This window comes from Agelaius tricolor, unplaced genomic scaffold, assembly GCF_023055355.1.
Source record: "Agelaius tricolor isolate 1412-34295 unplaced genomic scaffold, bAgeTri1.0.p SCAF_1, whole genome shotgun sequence".
Taxonomy (NCBI): domain Eukaryota; kingdom Metazoa; phylum Chordata; class Aves; order Passeriformes; family Icteridae; genus Agelaius; species Agelaius tricolor.
In genome coordinates, this window is record NW_027269261.1 from 6,210,049 (window position 1) to 6,228,409 (window position 18,361).

The following is an 18,361-nucleotide window of genomic DNA, read 5'->3' on the forward strand; positions in this document are numbered from 1 at the left end:
GTTGGGAAGGTGTCCAGTGTGAGCTGGGGTTGCCTTTGCTCTCTCCTCTGGGGTAGCCTCCAGTGGGTGAGCCACACACGGCCATGGCTCTGCCACACAGGAGAGCTGGGAGGTCCTGCAGCTGCTGAGAGGAACAAACAAATTTTCTTTATTCAGCAGCGGTGCAGATTGTTGGCTTTGTACAGGTTTTACCCAAACTCCAGCATAATGGCATCCCACACAGCAGCCCTCTCCTTGGACAGCTTCCTTGAGCCTCTGTCCCAAAAGCCCAGGAGGTGGAGGGGGGATGCACAGACCCTGCTGACTGCAGCCTTTTCCTGGGCCAGGGTTGTGCAGCTCTTCCAGGCAGTTCCCATCTCCCAACACTGGGCCCTGGTGCTCTGGATTGAAGTACTGTGAAAAGCTGTGTCCACCTCTGGGCTTCTGATGTCTTCCACCCCAAAACTCAAGTAGGATTCCTCTGGACCACATCTAGCTGCTCCTGGTCTTTCCTTGCAGCCCAGATGTGATACATGGTTGGGACAATGGTTTCCAGTATGTGTAGCCAGTTCACCAGTGGCACCTTGGATGCTATTGTCAAACAAAACACAGGCTGGTGGCTCCTGCTGCGCTTTACATTTTTTTAATCCCATTTTGCCTTGACACTTGTGCTCATGAGCTGTTCATCACAGGCATCTTGCTTGAGCTGAAATGGTTGTGTCCATTTCCCCAGCATGGAAAACAACAGCATGAATAATTCCTCCTGTTTCACCAGGGAGCTGGATCCCAGTGTTTCCTGACACCTGGTAAAATCCCTGCTTCCCATGTGGGACTTGTGCCAAGCCACCATCATGTCCTCTGTCCACAGAGCCATGTCCTCCTGCCTGGCCATGGGGCATGCTGGAGCAGCAGGATGCATGTGATGAGGCAGCCAAAGCTCTCAGTGATCAGTGCTGAGTAAAGTGCACTTGTGCTGTCAGTGATGGGCTGAAAGCAGCTCTGTTGCTCTTCAGTGTTACATTGGTAATGCTGATGATTTCATGCTAGAAGTGCATGTAATTTAAAATACAATATCTTAATACCCTAATGGTCTGCACCTTCAGAGAGAGGTGTCTCATCACAAACTCCAGCACTGGCATGATCAGTAGGCTGACACTGCAAGAGCAGAACAAATCCATCCTCCTGCACAAGCTTTGTGTGCCCTGCCACTTGGCACCTGCTTTGTCCCATACAGGTGTGATTTGATGGAAATATGCCTGAGGCATGTCTGGGGAAAATAACAGACCTGGATCCTGTAGGTTCAAACCTGAGTGGATTTGAGTGCTCTGTTCCCCTTTCCTCCTGCCCCTTTGACCCAGCAGCAGTTCTGGTGTGAGCTCAGCTCCTGATGTTCTGGAGCTTTTAGGCTATGGAGCACATGGCTGTGTTTGAGTGAGGTTGGGTGGCTGCTGCCTTGCTGAGTGCTCTGGTTGGGACAGATCTGATGTGACACATGTTCCTGCACGTTGTATCACCTTGAGGCGTGTTTTCATCTCGGGTTCATGAGCCAGCTGTCACAGACTGATGGATAGTTCCTGCCTTTAGGGGAGGTTCATGGCAGCTGCCCATGGAGAGTTCACTGGATGTGCTGACCCTTGGAGCACAGCATGCTGATGGGACTTGGCTCAGTATGAGACCCAGGGAAACGGGACCATCAACAGGTTCCAGAGAAATGCATGGAGCTGGCTGTTCTGTTGCAGAAGTCAGGACAACCAAATTCAGAGTTCATAGCTCTGGGATCAGAGGAAATTCAGTTGGGAATTCAGTGGCAGAAGGGTCACTGCAAAATCCAACCCCTGCTCCTGACTGATGTGTTTGGGACAGGTGTGAAGTCCTGTTGGAGTGCCTGTGTCAGTGCCTTGCTGCTGCTGCAGGAAATGTGTGCCTGACACTGGGGTGCCCATGAGCAGCATTGCCTTGGCCCCTGCACTATGTAGCAGGCTCCAAAGGCTTTCCAGCATGGGAAGGGCTCTTGTGGCTTCCTGGAATTTGATGGTCTTCAAAACATCTCTTTTGGAAAAAGATTCCTTATCCCTAGCTCTGTCTGACTGAGATGTATTGTTAAATCATATCCCTTCACCAGGCTTTTATACAAATGCTGGGTAGGAGGATGTGGCTGAGTGTCCAAAGAGGAGATGCCTTTCAGCTGGACTTTGATACTGCTCACGTAACTTATCCAGGCAACCACTTTCTGAAGCTGTTTCTCCTGCAGTGGTGGGAACACACTGTTTTGACCCCGCTCTTGTTCGTCTTCATTCTAAGAAGCTCAAAATCTGCCTGGCTTGGCCCCTTTCCCTGCAGAGCATGGTGCTGCTGACAGAGTCCAAGAGCCATCCTCATGTGCTGAATTGCCTTTTGTTTGCTTCCCTTGCTTTTCCAGCTGGTAACCAGAGCAGAGCGCCTGCAGGGCTGGCTGGGGGCAGCCAGCAGCCAGATCTGGGAATGTGTGAGAGGTTCCCTCAGCAGCCATGCCAGGCACTGCCCAGGGAAGCACTCTTGGATGGGCATTAGTGTGTCAAGGAGGGCTTTTGGGGGTTTCCATCTCTGTAGAGAGATGCCTCCAGCCCCTGAGGCCACTACCAGACCCCAGGACAGCTATTGCAGTTTGTTGTTTTTGTTGTTTCCGCTTCTGCTTGCGAGCGAGCGGGCTGAGTCACCGGCGCGAGTTTGTGGTGTCCCTGTTGCATCCTCTTGTGCTGTGTTCCAGCAGATGCTGTGTTTATTCACATAGATAATCCTTGTTCCACACCAGTGTTTCTCTGTGTGATTGTTGGGGCTGTGGAGGTGAGTCAGAGACATAGTCCTGAGGAGAGGGACTTTGAGGAAAACCTAGAAACAGTCTGTGCGTGTTTCTAATTAGGGACAATCGTGGTGCAAGGCTGGAACTTAGGACACATCCCAAAAAACTGGACAAGAAGCACTCAAAGAAACATTGCAAATGCCCAGGAAGCTGCTTGCTCTCCAGGGCTTTGGTGACTGCATTCCGGGCTCATACATTGCAAGACATCTTTCTGTTCAGGCTGGAAGACACTCAGTAGTGGGTCATGGGAACTCCCTCTTAATGCCCGTGTCCCCAGGGAGCAGAGAGCCCTCCTTGGCTGCGGCAAGCTCAGGCAGCCCTGTTCCAGTGATTGCTGCAGACAGGCTTAAAGCAGCTGTGCTGGCATCCAAGCACAGATCTGTTCAAACTCTGAATGATGTGCTTTGAGCTCTGTTTCTCCTAACATGGCTCTGACTGTCTGGACACCCTTGAGAACAGCACGTGCTTACCTGATCCACTCTTCTCCTTCCCTTGCTCTGAGCATGCCCTCCCTTTTCTGCCTTGCAGCCGTGGGCACGCAGGCAAGCATCCTTTTCACCAAAGAGCCGTACTCGCAGGATGCCCTGCACGGCCGCAGCGCCATCCTCCGCTGCGAGGTGAAGGAGCCGGCGGACGTGGAGTTCCAGTGGCTGCAGGACGGAATTCCCGTCCAGGACACGGAGCAGCGCTTCAAGGAGGGCAGCAACCTCCAGTTTGCCGCCGTGGATCGGCACCGGGACGCCGGGCTCTTCCAGTGCCTGGCGAGGAACGTGCTCACCGGGGAGGAGGCGCGCACGGCCAACGCCTCCTTCAACATCAAGTGTGAGTGTGGGGCTGCCCGCAAGGCACAGGGAAGAGCATTCTCTTGGGAGGGCCAGAGGCTGGAAATAGTTTTTCCAGGCTGTCTGCTAATGCTTGTGTGGGTCAGACAGGGATCGGATGGCTTGGGCTGCTCAAGTCGGATTCCTCTCCAGCTGCCGTGTCCATCCTGCCCTGTAGTCCTCTTGTGTCTTCTGGTGTCCCTGAGGCTGTCAGAGATGCTTTCTCCTGTCCCCTTTCCTGTTTGTGCATATGAAACTGGGACATTACTGCAGCAAGTGTGTCCTGGGCACTGCAGATCCTTTCAGAACTCACCTTAACCCTCAAAGAACAGCTACACAGGGCAAGGAGAGATCTCTGCAGTGTGGGTGTCTCTTTACTCCACGCTGCCTTGAGGGCATGTGTATCTCTAAGCATGCTTGTGCCCCTGCTGCCTCCTCTGGTTATCGGTGAGTCACCAATAACCAGCACTTGGGCTCTGTAGGTTTGGAGAGCCAGCTGTGTTGGTATTCTTTGATCCCACAGGGATTGAGACAGGCAGTGTGGTTCTGAAGCAGCCGGCCAGCGTAGCTGAGATCCAGCCCTCCTCCACAGTGGTGCTGCGGTGTCACATCGATGGCCACCCACGGTAAGGGTTGCCTCCTGAGGAGTGGACCCTGCCAGGGGCCCCTGCACCTTGGCTGTGTGGTCTCTCTTTCTCTCTCTCTATCCCCCTCCCTCTTCCCCGCCACCTTTTTTCTTTCTGCTCCTCCCCCACTCCCCTCCTCTCTCCCGCAAGAATTCAGTAGAGTCAGGGAAGGCCAAGGGCAGGATTGAGCCTGTGCTGAGCGCCGCGGGAGAAGGCAGACGGCTTCCCCAGAGCCGCCTAGCGAGGAGCACAGTAAGGATGGGCTGTCACAGCCCAGCTGCTGAGCTGCTTGGTGTGCTGCAGTCACTCTCCGTCGCTTCCCAGTCGTGTCCCGTCCACCTTGGCTGCATGTCTCATGGCTTCGTGTCTGTGTCGGGGCCGGCAGCGGGACGGAGAGCCAGGGCACTGGGCCATCTCTGGGCTGTCTCCTCCGCACACCCGCTCCCGGGGCAGCCCTGACGGCGCCGTGCCCGTGCTCACCCGCTCGCCCCTGTCTTGCAGCCCCATGTGGCAGTGGTTCCGGGACGGTGTCCCCCTCTCGGAGAGCCACAGCTCCTACTCTGTCAGCAACAAGGAGCGGACACTGACCCTGCCGAGCGCCAGCCCCGATGACAACGGGCTCTACTCCTGCTGCGCCCGCAGCGCCGTCGGCTCCGTCTGCAGCCACAACAACTTCACGCTCAATGTCATCGGTGAGTTGTGTCCCAGCTGTCACACTGCCCTGCCCCACAGCCTGCTCTGCTGCAGGGGAACCTCAGCCTTGTGTGGCTTTCCTCTGTGCAAAGCTTCTGGGCAGAGACAGACCCAACGAATCCTGGCCCGGTGTCACAGACGTGTTTTATGAAAAATCCTTTTCTTAGGATTTTTTCTCCTGAGAAGCTGAGAAGCCTCAGAAACAAAATGTAAACAACCATCCTCTGCTGCTGTAGAATGCAACAGGTGGATCTGTGATTGGTCTCATGTAATTGTTTCTAATTAATGGCCTATCACAGTCTAGCTGTCCAGACTGTCTCAGTCAGTCACAAGCCTTTGTTATCATTCTTTTTCTATTCTTAGCTAGTCTTCTGATAAAATCCTTTCTTCTATCCTTTTAGTATAGTTTTAATATAATACATATAATAAAATAATAAATCAAGCCTTCTGAAACATAAAGTCAACATTCTCATCTCTTCCCTCATCCTGCGAACACCACCACAGCCAGGCTGGAGCCCAGCCCTGTCTGTGTGTGTTAATTCACCCCCGTGTCTTTCTGGAGCAGATTTATGCTGTCTTCTTTTGTAATGGAGCACCCTGGAGGCTGTAGGTGCTTCTGGTTTTGCTAGTGTCATTGCCATGTGGGTAAATGCCCTGTTGGTCTTTGGAGGAAAGGCCTAAGGAGGGCAGGAATTGTCGACATTAGAGGGATATTTGGAACTGGACAGGGGAATTTTGCTGTCCAGTGTCAGCTTTGATCTGTTCACTAGGAACCAGGGTGCTCAGGGCCATGCTGGAAACAGAAGGGGTTTTCCCCTTCTGAGCAGCTCCCATGTGCAATCCTGGGCTCTGAGTCCCTAACTCCAGCTGTGCTGGCACGTTTGCCTCCTTTGGGCTTGCAGGGCACACCCAGCTCTTCTTTGAGCTTTTCCCAGAGCACTGGTTCTGGGGACACTGCAGGCCCCTCTGTCCCCCTCACCCTCCTGTGGTCTGTGCCATTGCAGATGAGAGCTTTCCTCAGGCAGTGATCATCCCTCAGGACCTCATCGTGACCAAGAACGAAGAAGCCATGTTTGACTGCCAGTTTGCAGCCGTGCCCCCTCCCACGCAGGAATGGCTCTTTGAAGACAACCCTGTCACCAACAGATCCAAGTAACAGGGACCCCAGTGATGTGGGCAGGGCTGGGAGGAGAGGGGCACTGTGTTCCAGAAGAGAGAGGTCAAACCCTGCCTGGACAGGAGGGGACACACAACATCAGAGTGGTCATGGGGATTGGTTTCTCAGCTTGACTGGCTTGGGTTTAGCAGGGCCTTGGTACTTGTGCATGGCATTTACCTGAACAGGACTCAGGGAGCAGTTTGTCCTCACAGGAATCTGTGGGGCTGTCAGTTCTAGATGCCCATGCATGATGGTCCCACAGTTAGGGATTAGAGAATCGCCCAGATGTGGTGATTCTGTGGAGCCAGGGAAGCTCAAGCTCCAGACACCCACTTGGGGCAATTCACAGTCAGGGGTGTGTCCCAGTACTTGATTCTAACACATGGTGATCCCCAGACTTGGGAACACCTCCCAGCCCCCAACATCTGCACAGCAATCACTGGGCCCATGGCTCTCCTGCACTTCCACATCCATGTGCATGGTGATCCCCAGAGCCAGGAGTGTTTCTGAGCCCCAGACAGCCTAAGCATGGGGCAGTCTGCAGACCAGGGCAGTGATCCCGGAGCTGGGATGTCTCTTCCAGGCTCTGGAAAGCAAGCAGTGCCGTCTGGGTGCCGGCTGCCCTCGGCCTGGCAGCCCCCGGGCGCCACCTTGTGTTCCCGTGCCCCTCCTCCTGGCTCTGTGTGCTCCCAGAACTGGCTCCTGCTTGCTGATGCATTTTTTGGTGGGAGCCAGCTCTTTCACCAAGAAAAAAACTTCTACGAGCTCATTCCTCCATGAAGAATGTATCCTGACCATTCTGTTCTCGTGTGGTGGGAAGCTTTGGCGTGGCCCCTCCTGGTTTCACGGGCTCATGCAGGACATCTCAGCTCTGTAGCCTTGGCCCATGTCCTGCAGAGGTGCCCACTGAGCCCTTGCTCTCCCCATGTGCCCAGGACCACCGTGTTTGCCAATGGCTCCCTGCTGATCACCCAGGTGAGGGCTCGCAGCACCGGTGTCTACAAGTGCGTTGGCCACGGGCAGAGGGGGAAGAGTCTCGTGCTGAAGGCAACTCTGCGGCTGGCAGGTGAGGTCTGGGGCTGGTGACAGGGTGGGCAGTGAGTCCCCAGAGTTCCAGTGTCACCCTGGAGCTATGTGACAATGTAGCAGTGGGTCAGTACATGCAATGGTTCGTCCTTGCTCTCTGGATGAGGGCAGCAAACAGTTTGTGTGCTCTCACCTTTAAATGGTGCCTCCCCTGTGAATGATGGTGTTGGTGGGTTGGCTGCATCTTGTTGCCCTCTTTGAGCCCTGTGGTCTCTTGTTCCTCTCAGAGATTGAAGACATGGCGCCCTTCTCCCCGAAGGTGTTGACAGCAAACCAGGGGCACCGTGTGTCCTGCACTGCCCCACAAGGCATACCCACACCCCAGGTCTGGTGGGAGAGGAACCAGGAACGAGTTCCCACTGCTGGCAGGGTGTACCAAGAGGCAGAGCAGCTCATTTTCACCAGTATCACAGAGATGGATGCAGGGATCTACACGTGCCATGCTGCCAACAAGGCTGGAGAGAAGAAACAGGAGCTAAGCATCACTGTGGCTAGTAGGAAATTTTCTGAAAAGGGTGGGAGCAGAAGAGGGGCTGGGTAGGGGGTTAGGGTGAGCTGGGCAGCGTGGCTCATTACCTCATTGATACAGAGAGGCACCTCTCATGGCTGAGCTGCGGGTTGCACACTGCCTGTGTGTTTGCACTGCTGCTGGCCAGAGGGGTAGTGAGTGGCTCTGTGTAACCCCTTGCCTTCATGCCCAGCGGTACCCAAATGGGTGGAGATGCCCAAGGACAGCCAGCTGGAGGAGAGCAAGCCAGGATACCTGCACTGCCTCAGCAAGGCCTCCCTGAAACCCACCGTCACCTGGTACCGCAATGGCGTCTCCATTTCTGAGGTGAGGCCACAAGGCGAGCCCCTGCCCCTCGTGGGCACTCCTGCTGGGCACCTGCTCTGCTGCTGCTGTTTCTCACCTTGTTCCTAGGCCCAGCTTCCCTGTCACCCCCACTTTGGCCTTTTTCCTGGCACTAGCTCCCTCCTCCTGATGTGTGGGTGCTCAGTTGGCTGGCAGTCAGCCCTGTGCTTTTGGGGCAGGGCAAAGAAAAAGGTCCCCGCAGCTTGTCTCGCTTCTCCACGTGGGTCTCAGCAGGGCTGTGTTTATCTGGAGCACGGTGTGGCACGTGGAGTGTCAGCAGTGCCACAAGCCAGGGCTGACCCTAGGGCTGGTGACAGCGTCACTTGTGCCCCGCTCCTTCCCCCGCTCTGGGCAGGACTCGCGGTTTGAGATCTCGGAGAACGGGACGCTGCGCATCAACAACGTGGAGGTGTACGACGGCACCATGTACAAGTGTGTGAGCAGCACCCCCGCGGGCAGCATCGAGGGATACGCGCGCGTGCACGTGCTGGGTAGGCTGGCAGCCCCTCACGTCCCTCCCTGGTGGCTGCAGGGGTGACACCTCCAGCTCCAGGGAGCCTAAACGTCGCTTCTGTCTGTTGCAGAGAAGCTGAAGTTCACGCCGCCACCTCAGCCCCTGCAGTGCATGGAGTTTGATAAGGAGGTTACAGTGTCCTGCTCGGCCACGGGCCGGGAAAAACCCACCATCCAGTGGACTAAGACAGGTCAGGGGGATTTGGTTGTGGTGTGCCTGCTTCTGACCTGAGGCCATGGGAGCTTCACCTTGTCCCACCTCCAGCGTGGGTGAAGCAGCAGCGTGGCCCCGTGCGTGCTGCACGACTGCTGCATCCGTGCTCTCGTGTCCTGCAGATGGGAGCAGCCTGCCATCCCACGTCAGCCACAATGCTGGCATCCTGTCCTTCCACAAGGTGAGCAGGAGCGACTCAGGGAACTACACCTGCATCGCCTCCAACAGGCCGCAGGGCGAGATCCGCGCCACCGTGCAGCTCGTGGTAGCAGGTGAGGGCTCTGTGGCAGGCAGGGGTGTTTCCTGCTGGGCTGGCTTGGCCTGGGTGGCAGAGAAAGCGGTGTCTGGCCTGGTCCTGAGCTGTGCCTCACAGTTTGTCAGTGCTTTGCATGCAGCCTGGGAGGGCACGTGCCACTGTGCCACCGTGCTGGCTGTGCTCCCTGGTGGGAGCTTAGCACCATTCCCAGGAGCTGACAGAGTTCGTTTTGGCCTCTCTGCCTTCAGTTTACGTCACCTTCAAGCTGGAGCCAGAGCCCACAACGGTGTACCCGGGCCACACAGCCATGTTCCAGTGCCAGGCAGAGGGGGACCCCGTACCGCACATCCAGTGGAAAGGGAAGGACAAGATTTTGGATCCCGGCAAGCTCCTGCCCAGGTACACAGCCTCCATTCCAAACTGACACGTGGTGCAGCAGGACATTCCCAAGTACCCCCATCACTGCCCAGTATGAGGGTGCCAGTGGTGCAATCCTGTAGCTTGTAGCTTGGTGGTTGACTCCACGTGCCAGGACTTGGACTCTGCTGGCCCCAGGGTTTCCCTTTCTGCCACAGCCTGCCAAGCTGTGATTGAGCTGCAGTCATCTGTTCTTAAGTGTTGCACAGCCTGAGATGGAAGCTGATGGCAGTGGGGACGTGGGCCTGCAGGTGCCCCAGGCCTCCCTCTGCCCTTTGGTGTTTGCAAAGAGCTCTGTGTGTGTGGTTGGCAGGATTCAGATCATGCCCAATGGCTCCTTGGTGATTTACGACGTCACCTCCGAGGACTCAGGAAAATACACCTGCATCGCTGGCAACAGCTGCAACATCAAGCACCGGGAGGCATTCCTCTATGTTGTAGGTAAGGAAGGTGCCCAGGGTTGGGACGTGACCTCCTGGAATCCCTGGCAGTTCTAGGCCCTGCTTCTGGCTCTGGTTGTGCCTACCAGGCAGTCCCAGCAGCATCCCCGCTGGAATGCAGCAGAGTGTGCTGTGGGATGTGCCCAGCGTGCTGTGGCTGGGTGAGGAGGTGGCCACAGCAGTGGGTAGGGGGCTGGAGGCTTTTCACATCACTCCAGCACATTCCTGAGCAGGATTTGGGAAATCCCTCCACACCCCCATGTGCTGGATGCTCTCTGCCCCACAGACAAGCCAGCAGCAGAAGAGGATGAGGGACCTGCCAGCCACACACCCTACAAGATGATCCAGACCATTGGGCTCTCAGTGGGGGCAGCTGTTGCCTACATTATTATTGTGCTGGGGCTGATGTTCTACTGTAAGAAGAGGAGAAAAGCCAAGAGGCTGAAGAAGCACCCAGAGGGCGAGGAGCCTGAGATGGAGTGTCTGAACGGTGAGGCCGGTACGCCTGAGGGTCAGGGCTTCACCACAGCTCCCTGTCCCTGTGCAGGAGAGCCTGAGGGGCAGGGAGCTCCCAGGGGATAGGAGAACTCCTAACCCATGGTCTCTCACTCTGTGGTTTTTGGCTGATGGCAGAGACCTGCTGCCAGGTGAGAAATGGGCAAGTCAGTGTGAAACCTAAATCCCAGCCTCACCTTGTGCCATCTCTGCCTGCTGAGTTGTGTCTCACTCCTGCATCCCAGCACCTGCCCGTGGGATCACATGTCCCAGGGGAGGGAAGGATCCCTGGTGCAATGTAATGAAACAGTAGTATTCTGCTGGCCTCTTCAAATCAGACTTCAGCTGCTCCTGGTGCTGAAGGGAAGATGTGTCACTGAACTCCCTCTGTTATCTCCAGTGAGGACTTGTAAGTGGTGGGGTGCAGTTGAGCTTGCTGTTCCTAATTCCCTGGATCTCCCCATTCATACTTCCCATAAATGCAGATGTTCCCCCTCCCAGTTCTCCAGCACACAGCCACATCCTGACCACATGCTCTGAGGTCTGTGAGGGCCTGGCAAAACATAACTGCTAGGTTTGCCTCCTGGTTTTCTCCTTGCATTGGCACTTTGAGCAGAGCCAAACCTCCAGAAGAGAAGTCTGGCTGTGGGGAACCTCCTAGGAGCAGGGATGCAGGAGCATCTCAGCAGCTTTGTGCTCTGCATCTGCCACCACTGTGAGATCTTTCAGTGGAAAAGTCACAGGTAGCTCACCTGTGCCAGCAGGCTCTGGCCAGCATCCCCTTCCTGGGAAAGAATTTCTTTCAATTGTTTCTGAGGTGGTCTCAGATTTTTATCTTGGCCTGTCTTTATTATATTTCTTTTCTGCTAGAGTTTGCCTCTTCTTATTCCCTTCATTTGGAACCAGGTTAGCTGCCAGGTGCGTCCTCATTCTTACAAGCAGACCCAGCTTCCCAGATGTCTACACTCCTTTTTGGTACTTCCACAGCCTCTCTGGTGAAGTGGTTTGTGTTTGCTGTCAGCTCTAGTGGAGTTATTCCATTCACCACAGTCTTCTAAGATCTGGCTCTTTGCCTCTTTTTGCTGTGGTCCCTCGTTAGCTGGGTGACCCAAAGTGTTTCAGCACCTGCCTGAGTACCTACAGGTACTCCCTGGCTGACCACCAGCTGACTTTTCCAGTGCTCTCAGGGTCCAGACAGATTTAATCTCTCCACAGACTTGCAGTGGATCTTTGCTATGGATTTCCTGTGGATCAGTGCACTCCTAACCATCCAGTTACTTTCCAAGGTCACGTCCTTGCTGTGCCACATCCTCTGTAAGGAGAGCTTGCTCTCAGTATCCATGGCTGACTGTGCTGCTTTTTTTTTTGTTGTTGTTGAATACAGACATAGCATTTGGGGAGGCTCATGGCTGTGGGGACTGATCTCTGTGCTAGTGTCTCCAGGGCAGCATGGCTGTGTCTGTTTCTCCAGGAGATGCTCCTGTGTCTGTTGCATGCAGGTGGGCAAAGCAGGCAGCTTCCTCACACTTGGTTCCTCTCTGGACTGCTGGATACATCAGGCCTCCTGTCCTTTTGTTACCAAGTGCCTTGTCCAGGCTCTGTGAAACATGAACATGTGTGTTCTCAAAAGTGGCTCTTGTTGCTGCCTGCTGGTGCTGTCTCTCAGTGGCAGCACACTCATCACTCTGCAGCCTTCTGGATTTTTTTGGCACAGTTGCAGTGGTCGTCTTGTGTTATCCTCTTGGCTTCAAGCTTGTGGTCTTGAGACACGATTAGTCATGAGTGCAGACAGCAGAGGGTCAGACAGTCCTGCTGATAATGAGTGTAGAACCAGGGAGAGTGTGAGGAGCATCCAGCTTTGATTTATAGGGTAAGTGGTGGTTTTTTGTTTTTATCTTTGCAAATCTTACTGTACTTCGTGAGAGCAGACAGATGTCAGTAGCCATGGCTCTTAAGTCAACATATCTCAGTGTTCACAGCTCCAGCCCCACCTATGACAAAGCCATGGTCCCCGTCACGGTGGCCAGGCCTGCTCAGGATGTGCTGGTACCTGCCTTGCACATGTGCATTGTAAGCAGGCATGTACACTCACTGTGTGATGCAACAGCCTCTGATGGAAACTACAGGCAGTGGGACTCTGTTGGATTTACCACATGCTGGGTTGTCTTAATTTTGTTAAAAATTTCCTATTGTGTGGCTGTTTGCCTAGTGCTTATTTCAGGAGCAGCTGAAATGGAGTAGTGATGCTGGAGGAGTGTGAGGGACCCTAGGTCAGGGCTGTTCCCTGCTTTAAATTCCAACTCCTGCCTTCATCTTATGGACAGTACCTCTTCCTAGTAACCAGGTCTGATCCAAGCAGTAAATACATTCAAAATCAAGGTTTGCCATCTATGCAGTCATTTCTCTACAAGGTGCCTATGAAATGCAGGGTTTTCTATTTTCTCAAGGCAGTCATGCTTTGTCCTGTTCTCTGGCTGCTTGTGTTTGTGCTAGGGAAATTTCTAGTGAAGTTCCCGTGCAGAAAGCTTGCTGGGGCTGATTGCAAGGACAGCGCTTCCTAGCACTGCTTTAACCCAGCCAATTAAAATCCAGGCTGGTCTGGTCTTACAGGTTCAGCACTTCCAAGGACATTCCCAAGGCTTGCTGGGAAGTGAGTAAGGAGCAGGGACATCAGACTGCAGCAGCTGGTGTCAGATAGACTTGAGAGTCTCTTGGATATCATGAGGCTGTGGCTATAGTGAGCAGTGTCCATCTGCTCCACCTCTGCCTCGCCCATCCCATCTCCTGCTGCTGTCCTGCAGGGTTTTGTCCATGGTAGTTTGGATGTAGCCACTGCTTGGGGATGACTGAGTGGGATGGACAAGGCCAGATGGGTCTGGCTGGCTCTGGGACCAAAGCCATTGCTCAGCATCTGATTTCAAGGGTGGCTGTTGGGCTGCCAGAGATGGGGCAAAAACTGAGGCCAGGCCACTCTGCTGCCTGGGGCTGGAGTGCTCGGAGTGTCAGAGCCCCAGGAGGGGCTGAGCTTTCACTGTGTGGCCTGGCAGGATGCTGAAGCTGTCTGTGCTTCCCTGGCAGGCGGTGCTTTGCTGCAGAATGGGCAGATGACAGCAGAGATTCAGGAAGAAGTGGCCTTGACCAGCCTGGGCAGCAGCTCTGGGGCCAGCAAGCGCCACAGCGCTACGGACAAGATGCACTTTCCACGTTCCAACCTGCAGACAATCACAACCCTGGGTATGCTGGGCCACCCTGGCCATGTCCCCACTCCAGTAGGACACCTGTGGCTGAAACCCCAGCATGTCCCAGCCAGAAAACAGAATGTGCTGGGTACAGAGGGCCCTGCAGCCCCTGGAATGTCAAGCACACCTGCTCTCCTAATGCACCCGCCTTCCCCTGTGCTTCCCCACACTTGCAGGCAGGGGGGAGTTTGGTGAAGTGTTCCTGGCCAAGGCCAAAGGTGCAGAAGATGGTGAGGGCGAGGTGCTGGTGCTGGTGAAGAGCCTGCAGACGAGGGATGAGCAGCTGCAGCTGGATTTCCGGCGGGAGGCAGAGATGTTTGGGAAGCTGAACCACGCCAACGTGGTGCGGCTGCTGGGGCTGTGCCGTGAGGCTGAGCCTCACTACATGGTCCTGGAGTACGTGGACCTGGTAAGGGCCCTGCCAGCAGGGATGCAGGGATGTGACAGCAGAGGGAGTGGGGCCTCAAGTGTGGCAATGGGCTGGCAGCACAGGGCAGCTGAGGTGTAAGGAGACCAGGCTGAGCTTACTGCTGTCCCCAGCCTCTGGAGGAGTCTCCTGCAAGACCTGGAGGTGACTTTGTCCTCTGCAATCTCCTAATTTCTCGTTTATGTCCTGGGCTCTGCTATACAAGCTAAGTTGTGGGACTTCATGCTGCAGAATGGCTGTGAATGCTAAGGGCTGTGAGGAGTCTGGAGTTTGTAGAAGAGAAATAAATTTGGGGCATGAAAAACCTGGAGATTTCAGGCTTGCTTGCCCTAATCTTAGCCAGTTGAGGCCCAGAAACAAGATACTGGCTTGCCCTACAAGGCAGGGACCAGGAGAACAGGCAGGAACCATGGATCAGGAGATGAGGATCTGTGGGCTGGCCACGTCCAGGCACTGCAGGGACCAGTGAGCCTTGTCAGTATGTAGAGATGCTGACTCTGAATTGCTGTCTGTCTCCAGGGGGACCTGAAGCAGTTTCTGAGAATCTCCAAAAGCAAAGATGAGTCTCTGAAGCCACAGCCACTCACTACCAAACACAAGGTGACCATGCAGCTCTGGAAGTGCTCTGGGGCTGGGGAGCCTAAGGAGGGCAGCCAGTGCTGACAGCTCTCTGGGGTCAGGTGTCTCTCTGCACACAGGTGGCCCTGGGCATGGAGCACCTCTCCAACGGCAGGTTCGTGCACCGGGATTTGGCAGCCAGGAATTGCCTGGTCAGCGCCCAGCGCCAGGTCAAGGTCTCCTCCCTGAGCCTCAGCAAGGACGTGTACAACAGGTCAGGGAGCCTGACAGGGGAATGGGAGGGGATGAAATGGCACCAAGTCTCACTGCCTGCCTGTCCTGCCCCCACAGCGAGTACTACCACTTCCGCCAGGCCTGGATCCCGCTGCGCTGGATGCCACCTGAGGCCGTGCTGGAAGATGAGTTCTCCACTAAGTCGGATGTGTGGTCCTTTGGGGTGCTCATGTGGGAGGTCTTCACGCATGGGGAGATGCCCTACACTCCACTGGCAGATGATGAGGTGCTAGCAGGTACGTGGAGCACCTTGTAGGGAACAGCACAAGGTGCTTTACTTGTGGTAAAGGGGGCCAGATGGGCTGTATGATGACAGTGCTGGTCTGGGTGGGGAGGCTGTCCCAGCCTGCATGGAGAACTCCTGCTCTCCTTGCATCCCCCAGAGAGGATCACGCCCCTTGCCAATGTTTCCTTTCGTGCCAGGTCTCCAGTCAGGAAAGACGAAGCTCCCGCCCCCCGAGGGCTGCCCGTCCCGCCTGGCCAAGCTGATGCAGCGCTGCTGGGCCCCCAGCCCCAAGGACCGGCCCTCCTTCAGCGAGCTTGCCACCACCCTGGGGGACAGCCCAGCTGACAGCAAAGCCTGAGCACCCCAGCCCTTGCTGGTGAAGGATGTGGCGGGGTGGACAGGGGTCTGTGTGTGCCCGGGGAGCCCCTGGCACTCCCACAGCCCCTTGCTGACCCCGATGCGCCAGCGAGCAGCTCAGCATCAGCAGCTGCTGGACTCAAAGCACAAGCCAGTGTACCCCAGCCCCACCCCCCTCCCCAGTGGGTCCCAAAAGACAGCCCTTGCTGCCTCCTGCCCCCTGCCTGCTCAGCCCGGTGCCCTCAGGCTGCTGGTGTGGATGGAGCAGCCGCCCCTCCCTCCCACGGCAGAGCTCGGGCGTCCCTGCTCACCACATCCACCTCTGCTGGCCTGGCCCGGCCCTCTGTCCGTCCGTCCGTCTGTGCTAGGCATGCCTGCCTTCCCCTTCCCCATGGGGACAGGCCAGCCAACAGGAGCACAAAGTGCCTGGCATATGAAGGAGCTCACTACCTTTCCCAGTTACCCTGTGCCTTTTTTTGTACTTATGACTCTGGGCAGAGCCCCCTGTCTCCCTCTTCCAGAGCGCTGACTCCTCCCTACCATAGTATTTCTGTTACTGGAATGCAGCCTAGAGTTGGGTTAGTTTGTTTGCTTGAGTGGAGGGTACTGCAGCCAAGAAGGGTTGGGTTTTGTTGGGTTTTTACGTGCTGCTCTCAATAAAGAAGGCGCTTTTTTTTTTGTTTTGTTTTGTTTTTTTGTCTTTGTAAAATACTGCTGTCAGATAGCGGTTTTCCTCCACCGCTATATGGATCCTGGGTTTGGGGCTCATTCCTCAGGCATCTGTCTGCTGTGTTTAACCCCTTTGCCCCCTTCTCAGGTGAATCTGAGATGCTGCTCCCAGCCCTGTGTGCCTTGAGGGAGCACTTTTCCTCAGCACTTTCTGTCTCTCTGGGCAGTCATGAGTTGCTCTCCAAGAGGGACTTGTCTGAAGAGAAAATGTCCTTCTCAAGACTCCAGGCAAACAGCCACTCATGGGACATGTTGGTTGGCTGCCCCCACTTCAGGTACTGGTTTGTGCACCCACCTCTGTGGCCTGGGGCAGCTCCACAGCCCACAGTGGGTTGTGGGTTTGTACAGGAGATTTTCAGCTTCTTGCAGGATGCTGGCAGGGCCAGGCCTGGATGGAACCCTGGGGGATATCCTGCTGTCACACGTGGTCTGCAGCCCTCTCCTCTGTGCTCATGGCCCAGAACAATGGCAGGGTCCTGGCAGTCTCCCTGGGAGAGGACAGGTGTGCACGTGGTGTACAAGTAGCCCCAGCCCCACAGCATGATCATGAGCCAGGCCAGCATGGGCTTGTCCCTTGGAGCCAGAGTGAGGCACTGGGACCAGCAGCTCTACTTGGCTGCTCAGCCCTGGCTTGGGGGGTTATACAGACAGATCTGAGCTTTGGCAGGAGGCCTGATGGGGCTGGACTGGGGGCAGTGGGCACAAGCTGCACAAGGGACATTCATTCTGGTATTAGGGGAAATACTTCCCCTCAAGGGTAATTAAGATTTGAGTCCCAGAGAAGCTGTGGCATCATCATCATCATCATCAGAGACACCCAATGCTGAACCAGGGAAGTCCTGAACTACCCATAGTTGGCTCTGCTTTAATCAGGGATGGACCAGGTATGTCCAGGACCCTCTTCCCATCTCTGCTACCCAAAGAGGTTATGGAGGTGCTGGAGGGGGTAAAGTGCTCATTTCTTGGAATATGCTAGCTGGCCCTGAGCTCAGATTTGGTCCAGGCTTGGAAAGTGGGTGCAAGCAAGTTTGCTGGCAGTTGCTCTGCCAGTTACCAAAGGTGTTGGTCCCTTTTCCAACACTTGCAGGTGGAGATACGGACTCCCCAAGCCAAGGTCTCTTGGCAAGCTAAGCTGTGGCAGTGGCTAGGTGTTGGGCCCCTCTCTAGAGGAGGACAACCAGGTCTGGTTTGCTGGACCTGGTGCTCTCCCTGGTGTAGTAGGCTTGGCAGCAGGTGACTGCCACCCTGACCTCTGGCTGCCTCCATGACCTGGGGCCTGGCCACAGTGTGGGACTGGTGGCACTGTGCCTGGTGGGGACAGAGGGATCAGGATGTGCCTTTCCTTCTACTCCTTGCAGCCTCATGTCCCCCCCAGTGTGTGTGCAACCCTTCTGAAGCATGTGAGTGTTGTGGCACTGCTGCTTATGTGCTCTACAACTTGCAAGTGACCTGTCTCGTGCATTTGCTATTGTTTGATGTCCTTTTGTTCCACTTCTCACATCCATTCCATTCCTGTGGACTTTCCTGTCTGCTGTCCTTCCTTCCAGGTAGGAGCACTGCACTCTGTGGGCTGATTCCTGCAGCCAAGCCACTTGTGGTGGCCTAGCCAAGCAGAATCTCAGCCTTGCCATGGCTAGAGACCAGAGATGCCAAGGATTTTGGGGGTACCACCCTCATTCTGCCAGCTCTGTGCATGCAGGCATCTCATGCCTGGGAGGGTACAGCATAGCTGCAGTGAGCTGGTTCTGTGAGCAGCATCAGGACTGGGGGCTCTGCTTTGTCCCAACACATCCTGCAGGCTCCACAGCCTGTTTGCTATGCAGACAAGACCTGGTGACTACAGGGAAGCACCCAAATGGAAAGTCACCAAAGCTAGGCCAAGCTCCAGACCCAAAGAGTGCAGAATGATGGGGGTTGGGATTGTGTATTTTTGGGAGTGATGTAATGAAAAAATTCTGTATCGTTGGGGAGGGGAGAGATGTTGGCCAAAGTAATTGGAAACAGCAAGCTGAGCAAATACAGTCCCAGCTAAAAGTGGTGGAGCAAGGCAGGGAATCAGGGTCCCTGCAGGAGAAGGAGAGCACCTTGGCAGTTGCCAAGAGGTGGGATCCAATTGCCTCAGCCCAAACTGAAGGAACAC

The 18,361-nt window shown here is 55.3% G+C and overlaps 1 protein-coding gene across 4 annotated transcripts in view; it reads left to right on the top strand.

Annotated features, from left to right (window-relative positions):
- The window catches only part of PTK7 (protein tyrosine kinase 7 (inactive)), a 35,143-nt gene extending 18,972 nt beyond the window's left edge, over positions 1-16,171 (top strand). The window contains exons 2-20 of one of the 4 annotated variants that reach the window (XM_071421393.1): positions 3,347-3,640; positions 4,163-4,265; positions 4,767-4,957; positions 5,963-6,110; positions 7,053-7,183; positions 7,431-7,697; positions 7,905-8,038; positions 8,412-8,547; positions 8,641-8,760; positions 8,906-9,055; positions 9,288-9,438; positions 9,770-9,897; positions 10,183-10,395; positions 13,470-13,625; positions 13,807-14,039; positions 14,577-14,657; positions 14,738-14,889; positions 14,967-15,145; positions 15,333-16,171. In XM_071421393.1, coding sequence (XP_071277494.1) covers positions 3,347-3,640; positions 4,163-4,265; positions 4,767-4,957; positions 5,963-6,110; positions 7,053-7,183; positions 7,431-7,697; positions 7,905-8,038; positions 8,412-8,547; positions 8,641-8,760; positions 8,906-9,055; positions 9,288-9,438; positions 9,770-9,897; positions 10,183-10,395; positions 13,470-13,625; positions 13,807-14,039; positions 14,577-14,657; positions 14,738-14,889; positions 14,967-15,145; positions 15,333-15,493 — 3,128 coding nt within the window. In that variant the 3' untranslated portion in view covers positions 15,494-16,171. The other 3 variants (XM_071421403.1, XM_071421425.1, XM_071421414.1) reach the window with 3 other exon arrangements.
- Positions 16,172-18,361: the final 2,190 nt, after the last annotated feature.